The 21695-nt window shown below is 35.4% G+C and overlaps 1 protein-coding gene across 4 annotated transcripts in view; it reads right to left on the minus strand.

Moving 5' to 3' along the window:
• cdh22 (cadherin 22) overlaps positions 1–21695 on the minus strand; it is a 499150-nt gene that overhangs the window by 148683 nt on the left and 328772 nt on the right. For all 4 annotated transcript variants that reach the window (XR_012408257.1, XM_073954734.1, XM_073954733.1 and 1 more), the window contains 3 exons: positions 20319–20486; positions 10196–10383; positions 8007–8263 (listed from right to left, as the gene is read on the minus strand). Coding sequence is in view for 3 of the 4 variants with exons in the window: in XM_073954734.1 (XP_073810835.1) it covers positions 8007–8263; positions 10196–10383; positions 20319–20486 (613 nt within the window). In the remaining variant the exon portion in view is untranslated. The remainder of the gene's footprint in view (positions 1–8006; positions 8264–10195; positions 10384–20318; positions 20487–21695) is intronic.

The following is a 21695-nucleotide window of genomic DNA, read 5'->3' on the forward strand; positions in this document are numbered from 1 at the left end:
ACAAACCAGAGTCAGTACTTCAATTGAACCTAGCCAAACAAATTATTAATATTTCATACGGTGCTCTGATGAAGCAAAATAAATTTCCATCCCATGTGAAAGACAAACCCCGGTGACAGTGATGAGGTTTGCGTGTGTGGCTTTACTCACTTCATTCGCTCAGCCCTCGGGGTTTCATGTCAGCCCCGCACTTACACACTTTATGTGGAATACAAATTTGGCTGAATTAATTCACTTCTTATTTTACCTTGCGCTTATTACTCTGTGCCAATAGGCTGCGGCGGCTCTTTGAAAAAAAAAAGAAGGTAAAACTGCCCAAAGGGAGACGGTGGAAAAGAAGCTATTAAAGCCAAGGTGGAGGAGATTCTGAATTCAGGCCGTGGAAAAATAAAGATTTTGCGGCTACATTCTTCCTGTGGACATTTAATTGTCATGGAAACACAGTTTTATTAAAATAAATCCTGTAAATACATGAATAGGGACGGCACGGTGGCTCAGTGGTTAGCTGCAAGAAGCAAGAAGAGCACCGGTTTGAGTCCCAGCTGGGCCAGTTGACATTTCTGTGTGAAGTTTGCATGTTCTTGCCGTGTTGGCGTGAGTTCCTTCCGTGTGCTCCGGTTGTTTAACTTGTGCATGTTTTCGTTCACACATACCAATTCATTCACACATAACTAACTAACAAAATAAATAAATATATAGATATTGCAAAGAAATACTTGTGGATGTGTTCATTCAGGACTGCATTCAGAAACTGTATTGCAATAAACAAAAAAAGATTACTGATATATTATTTAGCCTATTATTAAGTAAATTATTGCTTAGACAATGGATGATACAATTTTTACACACATTAAAACTTTTAAGGTTCACTGTATTCGATTTTCTGTTGGGTGGATGGATGGATGAATGGATGGATGTATGAATGAATGAATGAATGAATGAATGAATGAATGAATAATTGGATGGGTGGATGGGTGAATGGATGATTGGATGGATGGTTGGATGGATGGATGGATGGATAGATGGATGAATGAATGGATGGGCGAATGGATGGATAGATGCATTTTAAAATGAATGGATGGATGAATGGATGGATGAATGGATGAATGAATGGGTGAATGAAAAAAAAATGAATTTATGGATTGGTGAAGCATTGGAAAAAAAAACATGGATTGATGTATGGATTGATGTATGGATAGATGTATTTTAAAATCCAATTAGTTTTCCAAATTCAAAACTATAACTATACAACTAACTACACAACAAAATAATAAAAAGGAATGGATGGATGGATGCATTTTAAAATGCAAATAGGTTGCTGAAATTAAAATAAATAAATAAATAAAGAGATAGATAAGTGGAAAAATAATTGATGGATGGATGGATGGATGATTGGAAGGATGGATGGCTGGGTGGGTGGATGAACAAAATGAATGGATGTATAGAAAAAAAATGGTTAGTTGGATGGATGGATGGATGGATGGATGGATAAATGATCGATGGATGGATAGATTGATGGATGGATGGATGGGTGGATGAAAATAATGGATGGATAGATAGGTGGATGAATGGAAAAAGAATGAACGGATGATGGATGGATGGATGGATGGATGGATGGATGGATGGATGGATGAATGAATGGATGAATGAAAAAAGAATGGATGGATGGAAAAAAGATGGGTTGGATTGATTGATTGATGGGTGGATGAAAAAATGGACGGATGGATAGATGGATGGATGGATGAATGGACAGATGGATGAAAAAATAATGGATGAAAAAAGAATGGAAGGATGGATGGATGGATGGATGAATGGATGGACGAATGAATGAATAAAAATAATAATAGATGGATGGATGAATGGAGATAGAAGGGTTGGATTGATGGATGGATGGATGATGGATGGAAAAAGAATGGTTGAATGGATAAATTGATGGATAAATAAAATAAAAAGAAATGGTTGGATGAACAGAAAAAAGAATAGTTGATGGATGGATGGATGGATGGATGGATGGATGGATGGATGGATGGATGGATGGATGGATGGAAAGAATATATGAATGGATGGGTAGGTGGATGGAAAGAAAGGATGAATGAGCGGATAGAAAGAATATATGAATGGATGGATGGATGGATGGATGGAAAGAATGGATTGGATAGATAGATAGATGATAGATAGATAGATAGATAGATAGATAGATAGATAGATAGATAGATAGATAGATAGATAGATAGATTGATAGATAGATAGATAGATAGATAGATAGATAGATAGATAGATAGATAGATAGATAGATAGATAGATAGATAGATAGATAGATAGATAGATAGATAGATAGATAGATAGATAGATAGATAGATAGATAGATGATGGATGGATGGATGGATGGATGGATGGATGGATGGATGGATGGATGGATGGATGGATGGATGGATGGATGGATGGATGGATGGATGGATGAACAACATAATGGATGGATGGAAGGGTAGAAAATAAATAGACGGATGAATGAAATGTTATTTAAAGACTAATTGATTGATTGATTGATTTATTATTTCATTCATTCATTCATTCATTCATTCATTCATTCATTCATTCATTCATTCATATATTCACTCACTGACAGATACTGTTGCAATATTATTTCAGCATAATTGATAAACTCATTTAATTTCCAGTATGTCATCTTGATGTTGTGATATTTTTAGAGATATCAGTGCCTCTCTTGGAGCTCAAAAAGAGGAAGGAAAACAATCCCCAGATGGTCTGTCCCAGCAGTGTTAGTGTGTTTCTCCAGCAGATTCAGGGCTCTCCGGGGCTCGTCCCGCTGCTGCTGCTGGGTGTCTGGGCTTCAGCAGAGACGGATGGGGTCTGGGCAGAGCCTCTGTTTGCTAGCGGAGTCCAGTGGAGATGATTAAAGTGGTAGCGATGGGCACGGGCGCCATGCCATCCGCACATGTGTGCCAGCCAACCAGCCGCTGCGCTGTGCTTTATAACACCTGGAGCACTTTGAGCGCAGCCTCATGCATTTTTAATAGAGGTAATTTGCAAAGGCTACGTGGATGTGTGCATGTGTGTGTGTGAGAGACTATACGGCCAGCCAAAGCCTTTTACTTCCCTCGTGATTCACCTTTGAGCTGCAGCAATGAGTAAATCATATTTGTGTGCTGATGGCTCTGGAGAATAAAGAGCTCTATCAGGATGGAGAATTGCGTGACTGAAATGCAGGACGGGTGTGTTTGAGGATGGAGAATTCTCGCTATGCAACGAACACGGACCTACCGCAGTCTGATATTATACACTGCTGTAGAAACTAACACTCGTATGATTGACTGCTTATGTTGCTGGTTTGGAAAATAATGACATGCCAGCAAATGATTAGCAGGTGATTGGCATTACATGACGATATGCTGATCTTAATCTGTGCTGTAAACACAAACAGCACATAAAGGATGAGATCCGACTTGTATTTTTCATTCGTTCATTTTCCTTCGACCCTTATCAAGGGTCGCCACAACGGAATGAACCACCAACTTATCCAGCATATGTTTTACACAGCGGATGCCCTTCCAGCTGCAACCCAGTACTGGGAAACATCCATACACACTCATTCACACACATACGCTATGGTAAATTTAGCTTATTCAATTCAGCTATAGCGCATGTGTTTGGACTATGGAGGAAACCGGAGCACCCAGGGGAAACCCATGCCAACATGGGGGAAACATGCAAACCAATCCGGGACTTAAACCAGCGACCTTCTTGCTGTGCAGGTCACAGCCCTAACCATTGCGCGACTGTGATGGCATAAAATTAACAATAAAAAAATAATTAAAACAATTTACCTGATGGGTGGATGGATGGAAAAGAAGGAAGAAAGAAAGGAGGAACAACAGATGAGAAGAATGGATAGATGAATGAATGACTAAATGATTAATTGAAGGAATGATGGGTGGAAGGAAGGAAGGAAGGATGTGTAAACAATAGATAGAACAGATAGATAAATCATTGGATGGATAGAAAGAATGAAATAATGAACGAATGGATGGTTGGATAGAGGGAGGGATGTTTGATTGGGTTGATGGATGGATGGATGGATGGATGGTTGGTTGGTTAGTTGGTTGGATGGATGGAGGGAGGGAGGCATTGATGGATGAATGGATGGGTGGATGGATGGATTAACAATAGATTGAATAGATGGATTAACAATAGATTGGATGGATGGATGGATGGATGGATGAATGGATGGATGTATGGATGGATTAACAATAGATTGAATGGCTGGGTAAACAATAGATAAGAAGAACAGATAGAAAAATAATTGGATGGAAAGAAAAAATAAAATAATGAACATGAATGGATGAATGGATGGATGGATACTGTATATTACATAAATATTAGATGTAAAGCAAATCCTCAAAAAATGTATCATTATTGATGCTCTGGCAAAAAATAAAAAGAAAGGTTTAATAAAAAAATTATAAAATAAAAAGTAAAATGCAAAAACATTGCATATGTAAAAAAATAATAGCATAAAAAGCCCAAGTGGTGTTTTATTATTATTATTATTATTATTATTATTATTATTATTATTATTATTATTATTATTATTATCATTATTATTATTATTATTATTGTTGTTGTTGTTATTATTATTAAAAATAATACAACATCAATAATAATAATAATAATAATAATAATAATAATAATAATAATAATAATAATAATAATAATAATAATAATAATAATAATAATAATCATTCATTCATTTTCTTTTCGTCTTAGGGTGCTTTCACACCTGTGAATCGATTCAGTTGTTCTGAAACAGAGATTACAATTGTTACATTGTTGCTCTTTGCTCTAGGAGCGGTTTGCTTTCACACTGCAAAGTTTCTAATAGGACCATAAGAGCTAAAACAAGTCACATGTGAGTAAACTCTTCTTACATTGGTCAGAGTGTCAGGGTTTATTTTGCAGCGTCCCGCTCAGCTGTCAGGAGAGGTGGTGGTTTGGTGGTGATTGACAGGGTGCGCGCGCGACGTGTCTGAGGAGAGACGCGGTGGGAAGGGGTGAGAAGGGTGCACGACGATGCCTATTTAAGGACCGGGAGGGAGAAGCGTGATTACCGGGAGATCATGACTCGTTTGCGGGCATCCGGAGACTCGCGAAACTACCCGCCCTACTCATAATTCTCTCTTCATATAGCCGTAAGCCTTTTACATATCCATAAAACACTGTGATATAACCGCGCTCGGATCGGATCGCTTTCTCACTGCAATTGAACCGCTCCAGGGTTCGTTGGCAAGGAACAGAGCGCGATTACCCTGTTCACATATGCCAAACGAACCACGCTTACTGGGCAAACAAGATACGTTCCCAAAACAAAAGTGTATGTGAAACCACCCTTAGTTCCTTTATTAATCAGGGGTCACCACAGCTAAATGAACCGGCAAATTAACCTATCCAGCATATGTTTTATGGAGCGGAAACATCCATACACTCTCATTTAAACACGTACACTACGGACAATTTTTTATCCTACCCAATTCACACTACCTACTGTGTCACCGCGTCGTCATAATAATAATAATAATAATAATAATAATAATAATAATGTTCAATATCCAGCATATTACACACATCTACCTTCCACAGTTGTTTGTACTTAATGTGATGTTTAAACATTGAAAGGCTGACTTTAATGTGTGGGTTAAACATAAACAACACATACAGGAAGGGAAGAAAAAATCCATAAATCCATAAATGCAGCATATTTTTAATGATATGCAAGATAAAAAATAACTATATATAAAAAATATCAAAATATGACAAAACCAAAAAAGCTAAATCAAATTAAATAAAAACATAAAACAAAACAATAAAATATAAGACTAATTGAAACAATTGACATGATGGATGGATGGATGGATGGATGGATGGATGGATGGATGGATGGATGGATGGATGGATGGATGGATGGATGGATGGATGGATGGATGGATGGATGGATGGATGGATGGATGGATGGATGGATGGATGGATGGATAGATAGATAGATAGATAGATAGATAGATAGATAGATAGATAGATAGATAGATAGATAGATAGATAGATAGATAGATAGATAGATAGATAGATAGATAGATAGATAGATAGATAGATAGAAAGATAGATAGATAGATAGATAGATAGATAGATAGATAGATAGATAGATAGATAGAGTGTGTATGGATTTTTATTATTATTATTATTATTATATTAATGCAACATATCTATCTGTCAAATTACAAGTTTACAAACATGTACTACTGCCGCTGTTGCAGCTGCTGCTGCTGCTACTACTACTACTACTACTACTACTACTACTATTATTATTATTATTATTATTATTATTATTATTATTATTATTATTATTCTGTCCTATATCCAGCATATTGCACACCTCTACCTTTCGCAGTTTTTCTGTGCTTAATGTGAAGTTTCCACTTTGCTTCATGCAATCGCACCACTGCAGTATAATCTATTTCAGATAAAGCTGTCCCCTAAAGGCATATACAACAAACTGTGGTCAATCACTTAACATGTCAGTCACGGTTCCCCGGGAGTTGGGTTCCCCCGGCCAGAACCAGCTGCAATTGTGAGGCAGACTCTATGCCTGCAGTCATAGGTGTGGATCCACAAGACTTCACAACAGCAGACAGAGAGTTCCTGCGATCCAGCAGACATTTGACATGCTTTCCAAAGCCTGCAGGTGAAGAAGCTTTTCTGGCCGGAGCGAGTGTGTGTTTGTAAAGGAGGATGGCAGGTTGATAAGTGCGCGTGCCAAGGTGCCCATAGTGTAATGGGAAAAGCCTCCGGCCTGCACATTCCAAGAGCCACACTTTGTTACGCTTCCGTGACTCGGTATATCTCCAGTAATAGGCTCCTCAATGGAGGAAATTGATCCTTGTCTAAACTAAGAAGAAGTGGACTGTGGCCAGGCTGTAAACACACACACACACACATACACACGCCGATGCACAAACACACACATAAACAAACCGTTTCGCCTTTTCACTTTATCTCATTGAGACCCACAGTCACTATTGTGATAAAATAGCTGATAAAGCACCGCCGCTGCCAAGCTTAATGATGTATTTAAATTCACAAACCCGCTAAGATCTATAGCCGCCGCAGAGTTGTGCAACAAAGTTTTGCCCATGCAACAATTTTTGTTTTTTCTAAAAATGCATGGACAAATTACTACTAAATATTTCAAGGGTCTGGAGTTTCTGCAGTGTTTCCTAATGTGATTTATAGAGAAATCAATCTCTTGAGAAAAACATCATTCTTTCTGTAATCAATGGTGAAAACTGAAGCTTATTTTACTTCTGTAATGAGCAGTGCTGGAAAGAGTACTGAAAACTCATACTTAAGTAAAAGTACCATTACTTGCCTAAAGGTGTAGTGCAAGAAGAGTAAAATATTGTGAATATTACTCAAAATAAGAGTAAAAAGTAGCCTTTTAAAATAGTAGTGAGTATTACGCTGTAAAAGCTGATGCATTTACATGTAGTTTGTGGATGTGTGTAAACGTAACATTCTGTAGTGCATGTAGTTATTGCCCAGCGGGCACACAACGTCATAAGACGATGATATTAGGGTTAGATTTAGGTCGTGATGTTTATGTCACGGACGAAAGTAAAGAGCTGGGGTTTAGTAGCAAAAAGGTAGTGGTGGGGGGGGGGTGTCAATGTGTCCCAAATGAAAGTGAAGAGGGGGTGGGTGGAGTTGTTGGGTGGAGGTGTTGTGGGTTTTGGGGTTGATGAACTGCATGAGGCCTTGTAATCATCCTAACGTTCACCCCCAAGTGGCCCCCATGACCCTGGGCATGTTTTGTTGCCCATTTCAGATGTAAAATCCACTAGAGGCCGCTGTCGACATTTTTGCAAATCTGATATACATTACGTAAAGTGTGTTTCAAGTGTGTGTCTATACAAATAAACTTGAACTGTATTAAACCACACCTGATGGGGACGTTGTCCATATCTGGATCTCTGGCTGTCACGATTCCCACCAGCGCTCCTAGCCGAGCATCCTCCTGAACCTCCATGATGGTTCCAGCGGGTGGCATGAAGATCGGCGGCTCGTCCACATCAGAAACACTGACTCTCACGATGGTCTGGTCCCGGAAAGACCCCAGATCAACAAAACGAGGGTCCACGTGCTTGTTTACAGCCTCCACCACCACATTATGTGTGCGCTTGTGCTCAAAGTCTAGAGGCTGAAGAGAAAAGGACATCAGTAAAACTTTACAAAAAGCTTGTATTAGTTATTGTTTATTAATGCATTTACAAACTTGAACAAACAATGAACATTACATTTATTACAGTATCTGTTAACGTTAGTTAATGAAAATACAGTAAAATGCTTGTATTGCTGTACAAATGTCCATCTCCAGCTAGTGCTTCATGTGTGAAATCTTGACTGATTCATATCAAGCAAGCATAACATAACTTGTCAGACATAATCTGTGGATTATTATCATTTTTTTATTCGCTATTTCCACACCAAAGTTTGTAAAAAATCTGTGAATTTATGTGGAATGATTTTGAAAGTGTACAAAAATAAAGAAATACCATTAAAAAGACAAAAAATAAAACCAAAATCCAATTAAAACCACTTGTTTGCAATGCAATACATCCATTAAAAAATACATAAAATATTAATTATGAAATTGTGTTTTACATAGGTTATCACAACATTTGCAATTTAAATGTATTACACCATCTGCATATTATCAGTAACATTCCTAAAATTAATGTTATAAAAATAGGTATATTCTTTTAATTTCAGCGTGATGTCTATCTTTTGAGGATGTTTTGTTGTACTTGACTTTGTCAGGCAGGTCCTATTTAAGTGATTTCTTGATTGTGAACAGGTGTGGCAGTAATTAGGGGTGTGGCTGAAGAAATTGAACTCAGGTGTGATAAACCAAAGTTAAGCTGTTTAACAAGGGTTTTGAAAAAGTATACAAAAATCACAAGAGGATAATAATAATGCCCTTATATACATAAGATATGGAAACTTGATGTATTATATTAATTAAATACATAAATAATAAATAAACAAATAAATAAACAAATGAAGAATGAACGAATGAAATAATGAAAAAAATAACAAAAAACAAACAAAAACAAAGCAATAAATATTTATGACCTAAATTTACGCAATTTATATAATTTATTAATAAATATTTAAATAAATAAATAAACCAAAACTAAATAAATAAATAAGTTCCCAAACATATTTCTGTGCAAATATTCAATAAATGGAAGTTGTTGAAGTTTTTATTTTACACACATTTATACACATCTTACAGTTAAATATTTTAAATATTTGATTTAGTTTGGTAAACAGTTCTGGTGCTGTTTTGAATCAGCAAATGGCTAATAATATTGTAAAAAAATTGTAAATTAATATTGTACAAAAATATTGTATTATATGGAATTGAAAATATACAATAAATAAGCAAACAACTAGATGGATGGATAAATGGATGAATGGGTTGATGAATAAAAATACAAATAAATAAATTATTAAATAAATAAATTAAAGAATGAAAAAAGGAATAAATGAATAAATAGATAAATTAATGAATAGACAAATAAACTAGCTAACTAAATTAATAAATAAATAAAAGAAAGAAAGAAAGAAAGAAAGAAAGAAAGAAAGAAAGAAAGAAAGAAAGAAAAAAGAATAGAAGAATAAAAAAGATAAATAAACAAATATTTAATACAAAAAAATATATATATAGACAAATAAAAAATATATATAGACAAAAAATAATTAAATAAGTAAATAAAAATAATTAAATAAACTATAACTTACTAAATAAATAAATAAATGAATGAAAGAATAAATGAATAAATAAATAAAGAATGAATGAATGAATGAATGAATGAATGAATAAATAAATGAATGATAAACAAACAAACTGAACGAACAAATGAATGCATAATAAAATAATTTGTAAACATGTTTTAGGATTATAAAAAAATATATTTTAATGTGCTTTTTACGCATTTTTACAGCTAAAGTGTTTACATATTTTAGTTTGGTAATCAGTTCTGGTGCTTTTTGATCAGTACTTAATGCTATAAACAAGCGCATGACCTTCAGAGTGTAAAACGACAGGTCTGAAGGTCTCCTGTACCTTTCTGATGGCGATGACGGCCTCCTGTGTGTCTCCATCAGTGGACACTCTGAACAGCTCTCCTCCCTCCTCGTCTTTGATCAGGTAACTCATATCCGTATTCTCACCCATGTCTGCATCTGTCGCGATCACCCGACCGATCGCTGTCCCGACGGCGGCGCCCTCCGAGACCGAAAACTGATACATCTCTGTGACAGAAAAGAGAAGATGATACTTTCAGATCAGCTCCATTCATGTTCACACGCTGGCCTGAGAATATATGCATATTAGCCCTGGGGAATATAGCAATCTGTGTTATGTTTGTATAATACATACATGAAGTCAGAATTATGCGCCCCCTGTTTATTTTTTCCTCCAATTTCTGTTTAATGTAGGGAAGTTATTTCAGCACATTTCTAAATATAATAGTTTTAATTTCTCACCTCTAATTCCTGATTTATTTTATTTTTGCCATGATGACAGTAAATAATATTAGACTAGATATTTTTCAAGACACTTCTATACAGCCTAAAGTGACATTTAAAGGCTTAAAGGCTAGGGTAATTAGGTTAACTAGGCAGGTTAGGTTAATTAGCCAAGTTATTGTATAATGATGGTTTGTTCTGTAGATTATCAAAAAAATTATAGCTTAAAGGGGCTAATAATATTGACCTTAAAATGGTTTATTAATAACTGCTTTTACTCTAGCCAAAATAAAACAAATAAGCATTTCTCCAGAAGAAAAAATATTATCAGACATACTGTGAACATTATAACTAAAGGGGTGGTCCAGAATGTAAATTTAAGGCTTGGTTGTGTTTATAAGATGCAACACAATCTGTGCTCATGTTTCACTTGAAGGAAATCATGCTATTTTTTCATAAATCTCACTTTAATTATATCCAGCTACTCAACTAACAAAAGAACCACCGAGTCACGAAATGCTGAGGCTTTTCTTTCCATTCGCCATGTGGTATCAAATTCCATTGAAACCGAAGTCAAAAGTTAAAACTGAAACACCCCAAATTGCATGAATGTCTGGAGGAAACGCTGGAAAGACTGGTGATGTGACAATAATTGTTTTATACTGAAACTTGCCTTCAAAAAGAGCTTCCTTGGTCTTATCCATCTTTCTTTGCATGTTAAACCAACCCAGGCTCATTGTGGAAACGTAGCCCCGCAGATGTTTCTCGAGCCCGCGAAATACATCCTGGGATGTACGTATTTGTGCAGTTTTTTGCGAATCCGCGAGAGCCCGCTGTGCCGCGCTTTTTATCATCTCGAATGCCTCTCGGGAGCGCGGGCCGTTCGCAACTGCGCTTTTCTCGTGCGAAAAGCCACCAGAGGCCGCTGTCGAGCGACCGTCTGTCCGACTGACGCACTGAATGACTGAATGATCGACCAGGTGGCCGGCCAATCGTCCAACCCAGTCACTCTCCTCTTCCTCCCTCCCTAAACCCAAGCGACGATTTACAAAAGCCGTCCAGAAAATTAAAAAAAAGCAAAAGCCCTCGTCCGATTTTGAACGAATTTTCGAATTTCACAACATTGTCGCCCTGTCATGAACTCGTTCACTTTTATTTTTTGGATTCTGTTTTTCATCTTACCTGATTACTGGAATCGCTCTTCCCCGGACTCAAACCCGGTCATCGCCGCGGCCGGCTTCTCCTCCTCCGGGCCTTCGCTCCACCGACGTAACACTGCCAGCTAAGCGGACAAACTGGTTGTGGTGGGAAAGCCTTCCACACGGAGGTGAGCCGTCACAGCCGGCGAGCGAGCGCGAAGAAGAATAGCGGCATCACACCGCCCCGTAACGTTCGCTCGATAAAACCAATGCGCCCATACGTACCTCCGGCCACGTAAATAGCGGTCTCCAGAAACGTGCACGGGGATACGATTTCAGAATGAGCTTGGGTTGCGTTAAACACACGTCGACCTAAGCAGGAAATAAAAAAACTGCAACTGCGATAATTTTTTAAATTTAAAAAAAAAAATTTTTCTTTAAGTTTAAAATTTTTTTAAACATTTTTAATGCGTTAAATATTTCAAATTAATCGCACGCGTTAACGTACTAATTTTGACAGCACTAGTATTATTATATGTGTTTGTATTTGCCGGAATTCAAGGATGTGTTTTGATGTGACCCGGTTATTTTGTTTATTGTTTAATTATACTATTGTGATTCTTGGACTATTGGTTCCTTTATGGTTAAAATTATTACAGTTAAAACCAGTTTAAAAGTAATAAAAAAATAAAAAATAAAAAAAAAAACACACACACACACACATATATATATATATATATATAATTTTATGTTTGATGTTTTTTTTGTGCAGCTGGGCAGGTTTTGCACAGCTTTTGGGCTGGATAAATTCAGCTATATCTGGCAACACCGTTCACCTCCGAGCTCGGATGCCACATCTCTATCCGAAAGTTTTATACGTGATCATTAAGAGTCGATTTTTCTCCACGGAGAACATGAATGATCTGTTTACATCCCGAAGTCGACAGTATTTCTGAGAAAACAACACAATGCCAAAGCTTGCTTTAATAACCATTCTTGCCTTGCATAATGTACAGTCTGTAATATATGCGATGTAGGCAATATGCCTGAGTGCAGGACGTGTCAGAAGAGAGAATAAAGACTTCAGTTTGGCCCACAATACAAAAAGCAGCTTAATGAATTAGACGTGAGAGCAAAACTGGCATAAATGAGGCTTTTGTGGAGAAGGAGAGGGAGATACGCAGAAAAAACAGACATCAGGCCTTGTGATACAGCATTACAGCCGCTCTCTTTGCTGTAATAAAGCTAATGCTGCTTTTCCTCTGGAGGGAACGGAAGAACAGCAGCAAAGGGAAAATAATAGCTGAATGTGTTTCATTGCTTTTTATACTCATGCACACACACACATGCAGTAGACACACACACACACAGTCTTGCTTGCAGACATGAGATGTATTAAAGCACTGGCTACATGCTCCGCTCTGATGTCAGCAATGAAACACGCTGCATTTGATTGGTCTAAGGCTGTGATGTGAATTAAAGCTGCTTTATTCTGAAACACAACACAGTAATTTAGTGCTGTAACATATATTTGATATTAACCTCGTAGGGCTTATTGGTCACATACAGTACGGGATTTCTAATCAAATCATTTTGAGCTCAAAGCTGGAAGTTTTCAACCAGGGTTTAAATGGTTGCAATCAAACCCACAAGACTGACAGGCACTGACTGACAAGACGTCTGATAAAACTGACAGCAGAGCTTTACTGTGGTTCAACTTCACACTCGCTTCTATTAAAGCAATAAACACACCGGTCGTTTCCAATGAGAGTTGGAACAGTAACCTCAAAAGGTGACTGGAAAGGAATTTTCCCAATACCGGGAAACACCCACACACACTCGCATTCACACTCATACATTACGACCAATTTAGCAAATTTAATTCACCCTTAGCGCACTAAAATGTTGATTTATTTGAACCATTTTAAATCCTCATATGAGCCATAATAATAATAATAATAATGTATAATAATAATAATAATAATGTATAATAATAATAATAATGTATAATAATAATAATAATAATAAAAATAATAATGATAATAATAATAATAATAATAATAATAATAATAATAATAATAATAATAATAATGTATAATAATAATAATAATGTATAATAATAATAATAATAATAATAATAATAATAATGTATAATAATAATAATAATAATGTATAATAATAATAATGTATAATAATAATAATAATAATAATAATAATAATAATAATAATAATAATAATGTATAATAATAATAATAATGTATAATAATAATAATAATAATAATAATAATAATGATAATAATAATAATAATAATAATAATAATAATAATAATAATAATAATGTATAATAATAATAATAATGTATAATAATGTATAATAATAATAATAATAATAATAATAATAATAATAATAATAATAATAATAATAATAATAAAAATAATAATAATAATAATTACAAATTATTCTGGTTTATGGTCACTTTTAGAAATTATTCAATAAATTTTAGACCCCTAGACTGTTAAAAACAAATGTTTTGCAATATCTTTGTGTGTTAGGCATGTGAAGGCATCTGCTCTAGTTTGTAATAATACATTCATGTTTGATTCAGGAACAAATCATTCACATGAGTCAGATTGTTTTCATTTAATTTAATTCACAAAAGCAGCTTGAACGATTCATTCAGTCAATTCTGACCACTGAAGGCTCATTACAGAGAAGAATTATAAGTGCAAAACATCTTAAATTTGGATCTGTTACATTGACAAAATGATTTGGTGTCATTGATTGATATCTGTCCTAGTTTGTAGCCAAATAATTTATTTCATCAATGATTTACAATGAACTCAATGGAGGAGTTTCGGTTTGGCATCTGTACAGACAGCATGTCAGGGGTTCTGCCACTCTGGTCTTGTGACATCTTGTTTTGGTGGCAGAGTCCGGACACTAGCCCTGTCTTGTCCTGTTTCTGTCATTCTGTGTGTCTCTTGGTGTGCGCGCGCCGTCGTGGGTGTGCGCAGAGTGTGCGCACTCCCGCTTAAAGCTGGAATTGTACTCGCAAAACGGCCGAGGCTTTTATACTCGTCGCGTTCGCCGTTGTGATATTCTTTAAAACGACAGGGGGCGGTCAAAAGAAACCCACCTTAAAATCAGACGGCTAAACAGAGAAGTAGGAACTCTCCGGAAGTATGTCATATCATAATGTCGTTCAATATTTTTAAACTAATTATTTGTAATAATAATAATAATAATAATAATAATAATAAATATTTATTTTTAATAAAAAATACATATTATTATTATAATTATTTGTATTGTTTTTATAAATTATTTTAATGATTATAAGCATTTTTATAACCTTTCAGATTTTTTTTATCAAACTTTGATGCATCACTTGCTTTTGTCCATATCTCTGACAGTTTTACCTTTTAAAGTTATTTACAATATTAATGACAAGAAAACTGGAGTTTTCCCAAATAAACTCAACAAATATATTTTTATTATGGCAAGAATAAAAGCAAAAAATAAAAAGTACACTTAGTAAAATATACAGATGTATTACAAATACGATCCAATAACATACGTTAGTGTAAAAGCTATGACTGGTGTAAAAAACATATTCTGTAATTGTGTACCCGGGTCTCCACTTTTGCTATGATTTCTTTTGGCATAAACAAACTTATCCCTCAGGTTTTTTTTCCCAATTTTTTTAACATAAACTTCCCTCCTTTCCCACTGCTGTTGTTGTTATTTCTAGCAAATAATTATTGTCATCACTTGCTTTTGTTCATATCTCGGACAGTTAACCTATTACAATTTATTAAAATATTAAAGACAACAGAACATGAGTTGCTCTACAAATAAATGTTTTATTATCGCAAAAATAAAAGCAAAAAAAGCACACTTACTAAAAAAATACAGATGTTTTTAGATTTAGCCCGCTCCACAATTCACACATTACTGTCTGGCTAGTTTCTGTCCTATTCTTATGCTAAAAAGGCAATGATGGTCCAACATTCCTGACCATTATCAACAATAAAGCCCAGAGAAACAGGCCATCAGTATATCTATTCCTTTCCAGTTATCAAAAATAATTTTGTGACTTCATTGTAGTTTTGTAACTATTAAATAGTTTTTAATACAAAATTAAACAAAATACATCAGTGCAAAACCTATGACTGGTGGAAAAAAATATTCTGTAATTGTTTACATTTTGCCATGGCCTCTTTTGGTTTTAATAAACTTATTATTCAGGTTTTTCCACACCTTTTGACAAAAACTTTCTACTTACCAATGGATGTTGCAATTTCTAGCCAAGAATTATTGATTGTCTGGTTATCTCTCTGATCACGAGTCATAAGATGTCTGTTCAGTCGGATAAAATCTCTTCAAAGAGGTTCATATTCAACTCAAATCAGTTGCGGCGCCGCGCACTCTTCGCTCGAGTCTCAGAAAATGCCCGATGCACCGCCAGCCGAAATCATGCCATGCGCACCCAAAGCGAACCCCCGCAAACTCCGCGATGACGTCACATTCGCCGCGCGTACTCAATCGAACAAGCGGACGCGTCGAGTATAAACCAGGCTTTATGAGGCCACGCGGGCTCTGTGTGCCTCGGACACACGCGTTCTTGTGCTAGTGTTTGTGTTTTGTTCTGTCGGCATCTCGCTGTTTCATTCTCAGCGTCTTCGTCTAGTTGCTTTCGGTTTGGTTGATGCTAAGATGAAGCATGCGCGTTGCATATGTGTGAGCGCACGGCTCTGTGTTTGCATTGTGGTCACATGCTTTTGTTGTGTGCTTCGGTGTCGTGCTTGTGTTGTCATGAACATGCGGTTAATGAGTTATCTTATTGGCTGCATGTTCTTGTCCTGTTTTATGTGAGCGCATGGCTCATCTCTGTCATGCGCTCTCCCGTCTATTGTCAAGTCCCACCCTCCTTGTTACCCTATTATTAGTTAATTATGTTCATCTGTTTTTGTTAGTTTACGTCTGCTATTAATCCCCTCATGTCTGCTGTTCTGTGCCAGTTCATCATCATTTGTCGTCGTTTGTAGCATTGTCCTGTCTGTCCAGCCCTATTCCTTACCAGCCAGCCCTGTGAAGTTTGTTTGTGTGTTTTGTTAATGTTTTCCCCCTCAGGGTAGTTTGTTTTGGATTTTATTTTATTTTTATTATTAATAAATTCCCATTTTTCTGCACATGAGTCCTCGCTCCCTTTTTCCCCAACCCAAACCGTGACACAGTATTTATATATAATTATCATAGTTTTAATTAGTCTACTATTTTTATTTGTTGTATCCATTTTAATGATATATTTTTAATAAAATTAGAAACAATTCCTTGGTAGCTAGTTGAAATAATAGAAGCGTATGCATTTATATATTTGATTTAATTGCAGTTAATGTGATGTCAATTCTGTCGAAGTAACCAAAAATGGTTGTCAGCTTTAATTAAGCCCCAATCTCATTCATTGTGAATGCATGGAGTAAAAACACTTTTCCTCTTCTGCATTAAAGAGATCATAATATTATTAATAATAATAATAATATTATTATTATTATTATTATTATTATTATTATTATTATTATTATTATTATTATTGCTTTATATTATTATTATTATTATTATTAATAATAATAATGATAATAATAATAATAATAATAATAATAATAATAATTATTATTATTATTATTTTTATTATTATTATTATTATTATTATTATTATTATTATTATTATTGTTTTATTTATTTATTTATTTATTTATTTATTTATTTATTTATTTATTTAATATACTTTAGCTAAAAATACCTCACAAATTTACATGATTTAATTTGCCATGCTTTAAATACCCTTTTCAGGTGCAAGCAACAATAAATATAGTGAATAAAACTTTTTCACAATGTGAAAAAGTCAGGACCTCATCCAAAAGACAGCTCTCACTGAGCAAAATAGAGTCCCCTTCACTATACTGGGGCGTTAAAACCCACACAGACTGCAGGTTGAGCGCCCCCTGCTGGCCTCACTAACATCAATTCCGACAGCAACCTAGCTTACCCATGTGCTCTCCCACTCACTGACCAGGCACAGCCCTGCTTAGCTTCAGTGAGCGACCATGTGAGAGTTGCAGAGAGCTAGCTGCCAGATGCATTAAATCTGTAAAACAGGCTCCGTCCCCTTAGATGGGGTTTATTTATTTAAATTGTGGTCGTTTTTATATATTTGCTCCTGAAAGAAAACTGCAGTAGTGGAATTTTAGGAATCATCATCTGTCTCTGAGCCTGAGTCACTCCTGCAATATTAAACTCTATTAGTCTGTTGCAGTTGTTTAAATTGTAGAAGTAGTTTCTGGCGTTTGCCGTGAGACAAAAAACTGTGCTTTATTAGTTTATAGCTGGATCTGCTCAAATGATTCCTGTGCATTAGTGCTCTTTACAGGAGCCAAAGCACACAGAGATGTGCAGTTCCATCTCTGCAGAAAGCCAATGCAAAACGCACATACTTCAATTCTGGAATGGACAATCTCTGAGCTGACCAAATACATGTTATTAAAGTAGTACTCACAATAATCTCAACAAAATATTCGCATCATCACACGGAAAAATGGATTATTATTCACATAACGTGTGCAAAAGTTTTATGGATAAAATGCCAATTCTTCTATTAATAAATATGCCTGGTTATTGATGAAGATTAATTAATTCATAAAATATTGTGGTACTTTAAAGTAAGGCTGTATGTGTTAACACTAGGTAAAAACATTAGTTAATATGATGTATCAATTCGGTTTATATGTAATGTAAAGTACAAATTGTACATAAATAAAATAAAATAAAATAAAATAAAACACAACAAGAAGGTTGCTGGTTTGAGCCTCAGCTGGGTCAGTTGGGACTTCTGTGTGGAGTTAGCATGTCCCCCCTGTGTTGGCGTGGGTTTCCTCCGGGTTATCCGGTTTCCTCCACAAGTCCAAAGACATGTGGTACAGGTGAATTGGATATAGGCTAAATTGTCCGTAGTGTATGTGTGTGAATAAGTGTGTATGGATGTTTCCCAGTGCTGGGTTGGAGCTGGAATGGCATCCGCTGCGTAAAATATATGCTGGATAAGTTGGTGGTTTATTCCGCTGTGGCGACCCCAGATTGATAAAAGGACTAAGCTGAAAAGAAAATGAATAAAATAAAATAAAATATAAAATAAAATAAAATAAAATAAAATAAAATAAAATAAAATAAAATAAAATAAAATAAAATAAAATAAAATAAAATAAAATAAAATAAAATAAAATAAATCTGAATGATTACTGATGAAGTTTATTTTTTTCATTAGGTTGCACTTAAAAGTAAGGCTGTATTTGTTAACAAGAGTCAAAATCATTAGTTAGCATGATTTATAAATTGTTTTTATACTAAGTAAAAAATTAAAAATGGTCCAGTAATCCAAATCTAAATAATCTCTAACAAACCCTAACAAAACAAAAAATAAATAAATAAATAAATAAATAAATAAAAACAAGACAAAACAAACAAAACAAAACAAAACTAAAACAAAACAAAAATATAAAATAAAAAATAAAAAATAAAAAATATAAAAAAGTAAAATAAAATAAAATAAAATAAAATGATAAACATGCAGGTATAAAACAGGTAAAAAGGGTAAAATATTACCACTAGTTTAACTTGATAAATAATAACAATAAAAAAAGGATGAGAACAAAAAATATGTTGAAATTATATAACAAATAACACAAAAGCAAACAGCAACGTTCTTCAATTAAAACAAAGATAGAACAAATAAAATAAAATAATCCTACAACTATAACAGCATCTCAGTGATAATAAAATAAAATAAAAAAAAATTATTGCAATCTAACATCTGTTTTACATGAGACGTCAGCATCAACACGTCCTATTCACTTTAAATGTGTGACGTCAAGCATTGCCGAACTGAATTGTGGATCCGTCTGTGCCACTCAACAGCGTTGCTTGAAAATTTAGGCTATTGTCGGGACTTTCTCAGCTTTCAATGCCAAAGGAAGCATCAGCCAATCAGATGGCTTCATGCAAATACCCCAGCTCAGACAGTAGCCAATTGTGGACTAATTTCACTGTCTGATGCTGCTATATAGTGTCAGCGACAACTTCAGATATGCCCTCCGTCAAGCACTGACGCTGAAGCCCCGTGTGAATCAGGCGTAATAGCTGTATTTGGTAAAATAAAAATAAAAAAAATTTAAAATAATTTATATATATATGTATATATATATATATATATATATAGTTTTTGTATTTTTTATTATTAATTAATGCATTAAGTAATGTAAACAAATGTGAATCATTATGCCATTACATCTTTTTTATAAAAAAATAATAATAATAAAACATCCAAATCAAATCTCGATTTCTGCATTTTGTTGTTGATATATTAGCATGTTGGCTCTCCAGCGCTTCAGTCTTCATGTGCAGCTGTGAAGTGCTTTATAAATATAGTGTATGCCTGAATGCAGACTCAGTGTAAAGGCCACGAGTGACGCATGTGTGTGCATGTATGTATGTGTGTGTGTGTGTGCGTGTGACGTGTGCACTCACTCTGAGGGAAGCGTGGAGGACTGTCATTGACATCCGTGATCACTATAGTCACAGTGGTGGAGCCGGACAGACCTCCCATCTGACCTGCCATATCTGTAGCCTTTACCACCAGCTCATATCGGTCCTGAGTCTCCCGGTCCAGGTCCGGCACGGCAGTTCGGATCACTCCTGAACACACACAGAGATACAGACACACACTTCAAACACTATTACTGCACCGCATGCTTTTACACTGCAGTTTGGCAATATCTCAAACACTTAAAAGTACAAAAACTAATAATAGTGATTTGGTAAGCTCATACTGTGACAAGATTTGTATACAGAAATTTAAATACAGCCATTAAGGAGCACACAATAGTGCACTTTAGTGAAATGGCAATGTTTACAATCCAATTAATACACAGTAAACATCTTTAACATTATTAAATGAACATGCTGAATCACTGATATGTGTTGGTTTGCATTGAGTCGCAGTTCTAAATTCAATTCAATTCAATTTCACTTCAATTTCTAATGGTTTATTTAATTTATAGATCTGAGGTGAGCTATCTGCTGCTGCTTTCAGTAGCATGGCTATAAAAGCAACCCAGGCTCATTGTGGAAACGTAGTCCCGCGGACGTTTCTGGAGACCGCGGAATACGTCCCGGCGGGTACGTACAGCTGCAGTTTTTGTTTTCGCGAATACGCGAGAGGCCGCTGTTGCTCGCTTTTTCGCACCTCAGACGCCTCTCCGCGCCCGCGTTGTTGTCGCGTGAACCCGCCGGAGGCCGCTATCCGACTGACCGGATGATTGACTGCGCGACCGGCCAATCGGCCGACTCGCCCTTCTCCTTCCCTGAACCCAACCGATTTTACCGATCGACCCGCCCGCCCGCTCGCTTCCCTAAACCCGAGCAACAGTTCACAAAAGCCGTCCAAAAAAATAAAAGTTTGCCATCAGCTTGGCAAGTCAGCCACCTTTCTTAAATAATTTTGAACTGTAATAAAATACCTCCACATGTTCCGTACTGCTCTTTTAGTTTGCATAACAAACAATTGTGCTCATTAACCATTTATTAACTTATTTAAGTATTAAAATGCTAGATTCACAGACGTTATGTTTGACACATTATTTAAAATATGTGGCTAAAATCTAAAAAAGCTATTATTATCTTTTTTTATTATCTAAACAACTGGCCCGGTCAGATCAGTAGAAAAACTCCCTAGCGTTGAACGCTGGATAAACTTACTTTTCTTGCTACAAGTTGCTGTACTGTACGTAAACTGTACTCATATTAATTACAGTAGGCTTTAAGAAATGTATGTTCTTAATAAAATTAATTGAATCATATATCAATAAACTTTCAGTTCATGCCGACTTTAAGTAACAAATTACA

This window comes from Danio rerio, chromosome 6 (genome assembly GCF_049306965.1).
Source record: "Danio rerio strain Tuebingen ecotype United States chromosome 6, GRCz12tu, whole genome shotgun sequence".
Lineage (NCBI taxonomy): Eukaryota > Metazoa > Chordata > Actinopteri > Cypriniformes > Danionidae > Danio > Danio rerio.